The sequence below is a fragment of the Chamaea fasciata genome, unplaced genomic scaffold, assembly GCF_029207755.1.
Source record: "Chamaea fasciata isolate MVZ Bird 193981 ecotype frontalis unplaced genomic scaffold, bChaFas1.0.hap1 SCAF_3, whole genome shotgun sequence".
Taxonomy (NCBI): domain Eukaryota; kingdom Metazoa; phylum Chordata; class Aves; order Passeriformes; family Sylviidae; genus Chamaea; species Chamaea fasciata.
Genome location: NW_027094088.1, coordinates 57,265,656 through 57,277,630, shown reverse-complemented (window position 1 = coordinate 57,277,630; position 11,975 = coordinate 57,265,656). Strand labels below are relative to the sequence as shown.

Here is an 11,975-nt window from a genome sequence, read left to right as displayed (position 1 = left end):
GTGCTTGGCTCTGTATGGGGACTTACTGTCATACGTGGATTTCTTCCACTGTTTTCCCCAGGGAGCAGCTCTTTTGCGCACTTAAATGAGCTGGAAACAGTTGAAACTAAATCCCAGTATGAAATGTGAATCCTGCGTTTAGTGGGTTTGACTTTTAAAAATGAGAACACACACAGGCCCTGATGACTTCAATAGCATTTATGGGTGCTCGGTGCTTTTATAAATGTCACACTATTTATAACATATTTCTGTGTCCTTTTTTTATATTCTCTGTTGGCCTGTCTCTTTTTCACTGTGGTATCTTTGATTGGCATAGTCACATCAGGATGGAGCGTGTGTTTGAATAATTAAGAAAATACAAATAAAAAAAATAAAAAAACAAACAAACAAACAAACAAAAAACCCCAAACAAAAAAAACCCAACAAAAACACAAATAAGAGTTATCTTTATTCTAGTCCGTGTTTTTCCATTGCTCAGCCATCAAAGATAACAATACCATTTCACCACTGCTTTTTACATTCTATGAAAAATACTTTTAGCTTTGCAGGGGTTTATTAAACGTTCCACATCCAATTATTTGCCCCTAGAGCTTCCCCCCTAAGCTTTAGAAAATTGTTTCAGCTATATCCAAACTCATGCCGACTTCCTGGCTTCTGGGCCTCAAGCCATCAGTGAGAGCTCTGCTAAGAACCACTTTGAGGCTCTCCTTGAACCTCTTCTTCTTGCTGCTTCCTACAAAGAAGTAAACCAGGGGGTTGATGCTACTGTTAACGGTGGAGAGAACAATGGTGACATGGTTCTGCTGGCTGAGCAAAGATGACCAGTGGTGGTAATTCAGAAGATACAACAGCCTCATAGGCATGGCAAAGATGAGGAAGACAATGACTGTGGCCACAATGATGATGTAGAGCTTTGACGAATGGGGTCTCAGGGAGTTACGGTGAATCCTGATCACCAAGATCAGACTGGACAGAATCATTAGAGGAATGAAGATCATGAAAGTCAGGATCCACGTGAAGATGAGCAGTGCTTGGCAATGGTTGCCATCATCGAATTGCTCCTTGGTTGAATCATCTTTGCATGTTAAATATTCAGCCACTGTCATGAAGAAAGACAGAGTCCACAGAATTGCACACACAATTGCCGATTGGTGCTGTGACCGGTGGCATCGGTACCAGATGGGGTAAACAATAGACAGACACCTCTCAATACTGATAGCTGTCAGGAGATAGAGACCAGTATTATAGCCAAGAAGGAAGACAATGGATAGTGTGGTGGTTACATAATAGTAAAAACCATATGCGAATCCAAAACCAGCAATGTACTCGATTGACAGAATAAATGTACAAAGCAGTAAGGAGATATCAGCAATGGACAAGTGTGTGATGTACGCAGTGAATGGGTTTCTTTTGATCTGGAAGCAGAGGCACCAGAGGACAATTCCATTTTCACAAAAACCCAGGAAGGAGATGATCATAATTACCCAAAGTGGGGTCAATATTTCCCAGACCCTTTCCTGTGTAGAAATGTTTCTGTGCATTGAGATGTTCTCTGTGCCTTCGCTGGGATGAAACGTTATGATTGGCTCATCCATGGGGAAAGCTCAAGTTTGGATAGCACAGCTCTTCCTTCTGTAAATATGTATAAAAATATACTGTGAGCATTGTGTGCTCCTCCCCTCCCCCTTTTCCTTCTGTTTTGTGGACCCTCAATTTCTGGTCGTACATGAAAGCCTTGGCTAAAGGAACACCAGCTTTGATATACTGATGCTAGCTAAAACCCAGTTGGAACTGCTCTTGGCAATGTTGAAGATCACTAAGACCATCATGCCAACAGAAATCCTGAGCTGCCTTCTCTAAGGGGCTCAGCTTGTGAGTGCTAAACCACAGCTGAAGAGATTCTCTTAAAGTGCTCTTGGACAAGCCAACATCTCCATCAAATCACACAGTTTCATTATACAGTCGTGACAAATGGCATTGGTAGTTCTTTTTAGAGCCCTAGATTGTTCCCAGACAGGTCTCTTCAGTTCCTATTGAAGTTAATGGCATTAATTTTAAGTTCAATATATGCATTTCAAGTGAACTTGGCTCATAGGTTTTTTGGTTAAAAAAAAAAAATTGATACAAACATCAGTTTTCCAGAAAGGGATTTAATTAAGTAAAAATAAAATGTAGTTACTCAGCATTGTATTCCCCCCAAGTACAGAGATGGAGGGAAGGCAAAATGGCACTATTTTGAGGGAGCAATTTCTTACCTGCTTTAAGTGCCATTTATCACAGCATAACATAATTTAAACATGTTCACACACTCTGAACACTTAACATGACTGCAGGTATGTTGCAAACATTATAAATCTAACCCATCACACGGAGATGTTGTTCGTCACATCATGTTCATCATCATCATCACCACAGGCTGTCCAGGTTCCCTGCCACTGTTATAATACTTTCAACGGTTGTTTTGCTGAGTTATGTAGTAACTTCTTTTGTTTGTCTCCTTTACCTCATAACAGAGAGTCAGGATTGCTTCTGCTGATTTTCATGCAAATATTTCACAGCCCTGTTAACTTCCCAGCTGCCCTGTGATGATACACAGTCACATTCAAGACACTTTTGGATTTACTGATGTTAACAGGGACTAATTGTTGACAATAAGCTTACTTAGCTGACTTGGTTCATCCTTATAAGTTACCTTGTTCATTAACACGCCATAATGAGAATTTACCCATACTGTCAAGTAGTAAAGAACATCAAGTGCAAGGTAAAGAAGTTTTACTGGGGCAACTTCTGCAATGATTGTTTAAAGAGAGTCATTCACCCAGTCATAGTTTTTCTCTCATGAACCTTGCATTTCCTGATTTCAAAATTTCAAAACAGTTCCTTAAGACAGGATATCACAGTCTAAGAATGAGCATTCTGTAAACAACCTGGGAAGCCTCAGGCCTTGCTGGCATTTAAACCTGTGCAAGAATGTTACTGATGATCCCACCTGTATGCTGACCATGCCACCACCTCAGACAGTTGAAGGCAACAAACAACATAGCTGGAGATGTAGTAGGGGAGTGTGAATGCAATAAGTAAATGCAGTGACCAGAATGAGTGGCGAGCCTCCCAAAAGCAGTGTTCTGCAAAAACTGCAGAGGGAAGCTGCTCAAACAGTGTGCTGCTAGAAGTACAGTAAAGGTTAACAGAAAAAAAAAAAAGAAGGAAAAAAAAAAAAAAAAGGAGAGGAGAAATTATCTACTTCCAGAGTTAAAACAAATAGGAAAGGGAAAAGAGAATGAAAAGACTCAAGTATGGGGAAAAAAAGCATATGTAAATATTCAAGCAAGTTCTTGATTTGTATCACTGGAGGAAAGGAGTTTTCTCTCTGGAGAGTAAAACAAAGAGGAAAAAGTTCTCAACTTACTAAGGTCATTCCCACATGACAGCATTCAGAGATGAGGATGGAAAGAATCCTCTTCTTCCAGATACATCCATGGTTTGTTCAGATTTCCTTGAGGCTTTTGAAGAACTTCCTTGAAGAAGCTGAAGTTTACCTTCTCCAACCATTTGCCTTTGGTAAGAGGAGGAGTAAATAGTGGCTCTGACCATGACTCAAAAAGAAGTGTGCAGTCCTCCCATTGCTTCAAAAGTCTGAGGCATGCCAAATAAAGGGTCCCAGGCTCATCATCTGAGGCTGAGCTTCAAATGGCATCACTCAGTAGCTGGCAACTCATCTAGCTGAAAGCCTGGGATTTAACTCTTGTGGGAACTGAAGGGCAGTATATGGAAAGTTGTCCTGAGCTGCTACAATACCAAGAGACCTAGTTTAAACAAACAAATATGAAGGGAGTAGAAAATCTATTTAAGGATGTTATGATCCAAAGAAAAAAATCTCAATTTAAAACTGTGCCACCATGTGCTATCTAAAAAAAATAAAAGTCAATTCACAAATTTTTTTTTATATTTTTTGATATGAGAAAACAAGAAAGTGAGAAGGACAAAGATAGAAGGGAAGGGAAGGGAAGGGAAGGGAAGGGAAGGGAAGGGAAGGGAAGGGAAGGGAAGGGAAGGGAAGGGAAGGGAAGGGAAGGGAAGGGAAGGGAAGGGAAGGGAAGGGAAGGGAAGGGAAGGGAAGGGAAGGGAAGGGAAGGGAAGGGAAGGGAAGGGAAGGGAAGGGAAGGGAAGGGAAGGGAAGGGAAGGGAAGGGAAGGGAAGGGAAGGGAAGGGAAGGGAAGGGAAGGGAAGGGAAGGGAAGGGAAGGGAAGGGAAGGGAAGGGAAGGGAAGGGAAGGGAAGGGAAGGGAAGGGAAGGGAAGAAAAGAAAAGAAAAGAAAAGAAAAGAAAAGAAAAGAAAAGAAAAGAAAAGAAAAGAAAAGAAAAGAAAAGAAAAGAAAAGAAAAGAAAAGAAAAGAAAAGAAAAGAAAAGAAAAGAAAAGAAAAGAAAAAGATCACAGAGCAAAGAAAATAGCCCATCATTGTGTTAGTCTCTTACATCCATTCCTCTAGGTAAAATCTGTATCTTGAGATTATTCTAAAAAAACCCAAACAACTAAAAACCAAATCCAAAACCCTTTTCATGTGATTTAAACAGTCTCCCCTGAGAAGTTCAAACAAGACTAGGAGCTTGGAAAGTCTCCTGAGGATGCCCCCTTCTTTTACCCCAAGTATTAGGTTGTTTTTAAATTCAGATATTAGCAGAACAAACATTCTTAGCCAAATAAGGAGAGAGTTTGCTTAGTCTTCTCCTTTAAATGTTTCACTAAAACTACCAAATCCCCAAACGGGAAGAGCAACTAACTAATGTGAGAAATAAATGACCCCGAAGGGAGGGTCAAAATAAAGATAGGAAAGGAACAGAGTGATATGAAACAACTTCTAACTGTTTTTTTTGTTGGCTTAAGTTGTAATCTACCTTACGTTCAACACCTATGGGACCAAAAATTTCAAGCTACCTCTGAAAAAGCACACAACGTGCTCCTTTCCCCAAAAAGGAAATATGCAGACAAGTAATGAGAGAGTCATTACAGGAATATGTTAGCATGTCAAGATTGACCAGGTACTTGTGTTTTCAGCCCACTGCAATCCAAAATCAGAAAGCCCTGGCTTCCCAGTCTCCAAGAGGCAGTTGGTTTGTGGGACCTCTCTCAGGCACACAGCTCCTCCTTCATGACTGATCCCTGTAGCACCATCAGTCACCATCTACACAGCCAGGGCACCAGAGTGAAACCTGGTGCTGAGGGGAATAGGTCACAAATACTCCTTGTCCTTGGTGATTTTGGGAGTAAGAGGAAGGTTGAAAAGCGGTCTTTATATCAGATGCTACCAAGAGTTGGAGCAGCTATTTCTGAATCAGTTTAGGTATTCAGATATGGGCAAGGGGACTGCAATTGCAAAATGTGGAACTTGAACTGATCTTGGGACTCGAAATTAGTACTGACAGTAAAGACATGGTGGGCAATATGGAAAGTCTTTTAATTTTGATCTAAACTGAATTTACAGCAAGATGTCACATGAATGAAAATTTATCCTAAGATCATTCCCTCTGACAGTAACTTGGTGGGACAGCTTTCCAGTAGATGTAAACTGAATGGGCTAACACTTGTAAGTATTCTGTATGTAGAAAGCTAGTAGTGTTACCTTTTATAATTTTTCTTAAAGCCTTTCAATGATTTCATGTTCTCCCATCTCCAATTCCTGAAAGCAGCCAACCTGTAAAGAACTTCGAATTCATTCATTAAATACAACCCAACAACCTAGGATTTATAAACCAGATTGAAGGGGTTTATGTGGTTGGTACAAGTGCCAGTGTATAAAAAATCCCCTCTGTCCCCAGGAGTCAGATCTGCCACTATATACTTAAATGAGCCATAACCAAAATCCCTCAGGAATGAGCTTTGGTCGCACTTTCAGGAAGTGCAATTTTTCCTGATGGTCATTCAGTCATTACCACTTTTCAGGTGAAATTCACTCCTTAATTATTCAGCTCTAACAAAGGTTAGGAGTTGGGCTTGGGTTTCAGAGTATGGACTGAAGATCTGGGTGCAAACCACTTACAGAGAGCTGAAGGGCACACTGAGAAACAGGGGTTGTAAGAGGGCTAAAGATTAAACAGGAGGCTTTAGGGCACAAACAGAGGACCATGGGACACACTGAGAACAAGCTGGAGAGGGACTTCTTTCAAGGGCATGTAGTGATAGGACAGAAGGAATTGGCTTTGAACTGAAAGAGAGTGGATTTTGATCAGATATTAAGAAAAAATTCTTTACTGTGAGGATGGTGAGGCACTGGAATGAGTTTCCCAGAGAAGCTGTGGATGCCTCATCCCTGGAAGTGTTCCTGGCCAGGTTGGTTGGGGTTTTGAGCAACCTCATCTAATGGAAGGTGTCACTGCCTATGGCAGGGAGATTGGAACTGGATGATCTTTAAGGTCCCATCCAACACAAACCATTCTGTGACTCTAAAATGCATGGATCCCAAGGGTCTTAAGACCCCTTAAGTCTCACGGAGACTGGAATAGCCATGATGACTTGTGGATACTCCTCAGTAGGTGATATGAGAGTGTCATTAAAGTAGGAGTTAGGTGTGGGGTAAACTTACGAATTAAGGTTACCCCAATGCAAAACTCATCACAGAACTTGCTGGACATCTTTTATCCTACTTGTACCAGCCACAATCCTAGTATATACCAGTTCCTTAAAGGGTGGTAACTGATGGATTGTGGTCTATAGGCAACAGGCATGAAAACTGGCTTTATTGCTGTTTTCTGCAAAACAAGGTGGGAAAAAAAAAATATACATATACATATATATGTGTACATATATATATATATATATATATATATATATATATATATATATATATATATATATATATAATGTCACCAGCAAGTTTTGAAGCCAAACTGGGTCATCTGTTAATAGCTAAAAGTAAGGTAATGGTAGGAGTTAAAATTCTAGAAAACATAAGATAAAGATGACTAAGTCTGGAATTGGTGTAAGGCTGAAGACTCCTTGGTGGCTGCTCAGTTGCTGTAAAGGCCAGTTGTAAAATCCTATTAGAAGCAATCATAGGATTGTGTTTTCATGAGAACAGTATGGAATAGCAGGCTCTAAATCAAGGATTACTGCTTTATCCTGTAATCCTACTGGGAAATTTCGACAGCTAAATTTGGTAGAGGTGAATTAATAATATTATTTTGTGGGTGGTCAAGACCCACCACATTTTGTTTATGAAAATGGATTTAGGGCCTGAAAGCCAAGTGTACTGCAGGAAACAGGAATGAACCTTACCTAAGGAAAGAATAAGGGATACAGTGAGAGATGGGGGGTTTATAGTTTATGTTGGGACCATACAGGCTCCTAAAATAGTTTGGCAAGGCTGTTTTCAGATTACTTTTCTAGTCTTTGTCAGAGATATTTTTGAATGATCCATGAATTTTAGGTTCTGCTCTGAAAATGCTGATGAGAAAAGGGTATTTAATAGCAGATAAAAGGTAGGGCTAAGCGAGCCCCAAGCTGGTATGCAGATCTCTGGATGCAAAGTGAGGTGTCTGGCCCATTACTGTGCCCAGGCTGGTGGAAGGTTAGAGGACTTGTTTACATGTTAACTTTATGGACTGACTGTCTTGTGAGCAAAGGAGGATTTGGAGATGTTCCTGCTCCTGATTGAGCCACACCTTCTTTTTTCTGACCTGCACAGCTCTGGGCTCAGCACTCAGGGGTGATGTCAGCAGCACACGTGGTGTTCTGGATCTGAGCTCACACCTGTGTCATGTCACAGCTGGTGAGGAAGCAGCCAGAGTAAATTTGGGAGTTTCCCAAATCAGAGGGAGTATCAGCAAGTGAGGAGCTCTAAGTGTTGCTGTGAGTTGGGGAAAACTAATATAAAATAACAAGGTTTCCTAATGCCCATCTTTATCCCCTATATCCTTGGGTTTCAGAGGCTCCCCAGCTGTCTGCAGACCTCCTTCAGTCACAGCATGCATAGCAGGTGGTTGTTCTTACCTTGAAGACAGCGAAGTCTGTCCCCAGTGGAAACCTACCCTTGCTAAAATCATTCTCAGTCTTATTTCCCTCTTGGTCTGGTCACCGATGGCAAAAATGCTTGCACCAAACCCAGCAGCATCACGCATCAAAGGACAAAGTACATTGCACCTGTCTGCTGGCAGCCCCAACAGGGCCACCACTGCTATGTAGTGTAAGACAATACAGGAAACTGCTTTCTCTCTACATTTTCATTTTGTATGTGTAAAACAATACAGGAAACCACTGGGGAGACAATAGGGTAAGAATGGCAGTAATAACTGGGAGTTTATGATTAGTACAGGCAGTTTAAACCTCCTTAGCTTTAGTTGTGCAAAGCAGAAGTTACACATTAGAAAATGTGACTGAGGCATGATACAGATGAGTCAGAGCTTCCCATGATAAACTTTTGGAAGGAAAGATCTGAATGGCATTTAGCCAGTAGTGCATATAGAGTAAGACATTTTGTATTACTGATAAAGTGAATGAAAGAAGGGTCTGATACCATGGTGCTCTCTCTTTCAACCCCTGTTGTTTCTGGATGTTCCCATCAACATATATCCAAGTCCTTCTTGAAACAGTGTTGTTTGTCAGACTAAGTTATGTCTGTCAAGTGCCTGCCCCAGTAAGAAAGATTGCCCTGAAATAATCTTTACTCTTGATTGTACTGATCTGTCTTTTGTCTTTTACCTCTGTTTACTTTTAGTCTGTATCACATATTTGTCATTTGCATGCATTTCCAACCTATCACAGAAATTAGCCCTTATTCTTCATTTACCCTCTGTACTGCAGGAATAGGTGGTTAAGTAAGATGCTTGATGCATGTTACTGTGAAACCTGAATCTCTTTTGTTCAGTTCACTGAACAGTCAGGATTTTTCACCTGAAGTCTCGTGGCTCACCTGTCTCCCAGTCCTCTGCACAAGAGAAATTGCTATACTGCTGAGGATTCCTTGTACTTTAAAAAGGAAATTCTTTAAAAGGATAATAACTGGTATATGGAGGCACCAAGACTTTAAAAAGAAGTTTATGTAGATGACACAGGAATTGTTAACAGCCCTTTCTGGACACTCTTTGGAATCAGCCAGGATAGTGACTGACTCTGTCAGTCTGTGACTCCTTAGAGCAACATCTTTACAAGTTGTTGACATGATGAAAATGGAACTACTGTGTCTGACTGTAGTTAGATAATAAGCAGTAAACAAGAGCTTTATAGTGACATGCCTGAATGAGGTGTGAATTAGTATGTGTCGCTGAGGTTTAAAGAAGGAATTTCCATCAGAACTGTAAAAGTGGTCTAAAGGTCCATGAATTAATTCAATATTTTAAAAATCTAAATTTCCGTGTTGTGATGGGTGTGTGTAGGTTCTGCAGGGACACTGTACCCCAGTTTTCTCATGTCTCGTTTCTCCTTTTTGAACAGAACCTCCCACAGCGCACCATGGAATATGACTTTGTATTTTAATCCTCTTTTCTCTTGGTGTCCAGCTGGGAGCATGACTGATAGAGAAGAACCAGAGCACAGTGCATCAAAATATCATTGCAGAAGGGAAATATTTCCTCTTGCTTTAGGATTTTCCCCAAATGCTGAATTTTTAAATGAAGACTCTCAAGTAGCTAAACATTTTCCTTTGAGTAAAGTTCTTCTATTATTTCTGAATTGCTTCTAATACTCCTCTCTATCCAAAGACAAAACATAAACTCAGATAATTTTCATTTTTCAAGGAGATGCATCTTGAACACATGTGCAAAACAAGCTCATGCAGTGGGTTTACTGCATGAAGTCAGAAGGTCAGTGAGTGAAAACACTGAACTTTCTCTTCTATCAAGTATACATATATATGTCTGTAGTGGACCTAGAGTCCTAAAATATTTAAAAGGCCATTATATTTTCTGAAAAATGTTAAAGTGTAGCAAGAGTACAGGACAATGACTCTGAGGGTAGAAATCATGAGGCCTGGGTTTACTCTGTTTCAGACTGTCTCAACATCATCAAAATTCCTCCTCTGCAAAATGGGAGTAGCATGGGAGCACTCAGAGGCCAACTTCAAATCTGTGAGACACTTACCTAATACAGTAATATAAATACTAAAAATACAAGGAATTTAGCTACTGCTTCAACCTCACAAAAACAGTAAGAAATTAGTTTGATTCTATTACAGGAAAAACAGGGTCTTGGCTTTTTATTTATATATTTCCACCTTTTTCAACTTTTTCCTTTATACCTTTGACAGAAATGGGACGAGATGCTGAGCTGTGGTAGTCATCACATGTAAATCCATGTCATTAAACCAGGTAATAATTCAGGCCCTGCACATAAACAAAAGCTACTCTTGAGAACTTCAAGTTTAGGATTTCTGTCTCCTGCAGTGATGCAGTGGTACATCTTGCCAAAGTTCCAGCATAAACATCCATACTGGCTGTGTGTCATCAGTTTGCTTTCAGAAAGAGTATTGACTTGTCCTTTTCTATTCATGGTTTGATTTGGTGACAAAGTATTTGCCCTGCAGAGTTGAGATAACACTAAATAAGCTGTGTAATGGACAACAACCAAGTGAGTTGCAGCTGGAGATAAAGAACCTGAAATTCTGTGCTTTTTAGACATTCCACTTCTTCTTCCTGGATCAAAACATAAGTTTCCATAAGACACCACTGCTTTCTCCCCCTCCTTAACAGGGACTTCCAACAACTAAAATATGTTCAGAGCCAATTGAAGTTTCAGTCTTTATTTAATAGAAAATATTTCCCTTGAATTTAGATGTTCCAGGGACCACTGCTGCCTCTGTTTCCTGATGAACACATTTCCCAGGAATACATTTTTTATTCCTGGTCATACTTTGCCCTAAACTTTTGATGACAAGGACACATGATTTTCCTCGCCCTAGGAGCAACACACCAGCATCTCTGTGTGGCTCTTGGCCATGCAGTAAGTGTTGCTGATCACAGTGGAGGCAGGTGCAGAGAGGGCTCCAGGGCATGTCCCAGGTGAGCAGTTGTGTCTGCTTGTGCACCCACGGTGGGATGGAATGGGCCTGAGATGGCTGTGCAGAGCAGAAATGTTCAGGTTCTCACCAGCCCCCAGGCCAACACAGTCCCACAGGATGTAGCCCTGGCTACAAAGCACATTCCCTGCACTGTCACTGCTCACAAGTGACCTATGTGCCAAAGACTGAAGGTTGGTGGCTCTGTATCATCTATCCTCTTTCTCTTTCTCATTACCTTTTTTATTTTTTTCTCTCTGATCTTGACTTAATTTTGTAATACCTTGTTGTGGTTTGCATGCACCCACATTCCCACTGACAAATACACATTTTTAGTGAGGTGGAGGAGCAGAGTTTACAAGCATGACTCAGGGCACACTTAAAAACACTTAATAAGTTTTCTGCAACTGTGTTGTAATGTGGATTGTTCTGCTGTAGTACAAAAAGATCAGACTCTAATCTGAGACATATTCTCAGCAAAGCTATTTTCTAGTCCTCCTCCAACTCTGGATTGATGGAAGGAGATAGAGAGGTGTCAGTCACAGAGCTCTACAGCTCCTCCTCATCAGGCTGAGTGTACCAATCACAGATAATTTTATAGCATATAATATGCATAATGTAATACACACATATCTTGCCAAAATTAAACTTAGTACTCTTCCAGTGAAGCAAGGCTTGGTTTCTGGTGTTGGGGTATTTTTTTGAGGGACAGATATGGGGGAAGGATGAATCAGCAAGAGACTAGAATACAATTAGTTGTGTAGAAGCCATATGAGTCAGAAGAAAAAAAATAGATTAAGAGATTGTAAAATAACCTGATGATCTGTATCTCTTTTTTTCACTGGAAAGTTTTGGAGACATTGTGATGGCTGAAGACCAAAATCAGAGCTGTCTTTTGACACTGCACAGAGATGGAGTGCCAGCATTGTGAGCTAGAAGGTAACTCCAGTGACAGAGTCCTGCAGCAGAGCCTCACGCAGCACCACATCA

General features: G+C 40.6%; 1 protein-coding gene across 1 annotated transcript; it reads right to left on the bottom strand.

Moving 5' to 3' along the window:
- Positions 1-461: 461 nt before the first annotated feature.
- On the bottom strand, positions 462-3,558 carry MAS1 (MAS1 proto-oncogene, G protein-coupled receptor). The gene is made up of 2 exons (XM_066180475.1): positions 3,410-3,558; positions 462-1,632 (listed from the first exon to the last, which is right to left on the bottom strand). Exon 2 carries the CDS (start codon positions 1,593-1,595, stop codon positions 606-608), a length of 990 nt encoding a protein of 329 aa, XP_066036572.1. The 5' UTR covers positions 1,596-1,632; positions 3,410-3,558; the 3' UTR covers positions 462-605.
- Between the last annotated feature and the right edge of the window lie 8,417 nt (positions 3,559-11,975).

What these genes read in the sequence shown, in the direction of transcription:
- MAS1 (XM_066180475.1), bottom strand. Translation starts at nt 1,595, where the DNA reads ATGGATGAGCCAATCATAACGTTTCATCCCAGCGAAGGCACAGAGAAC.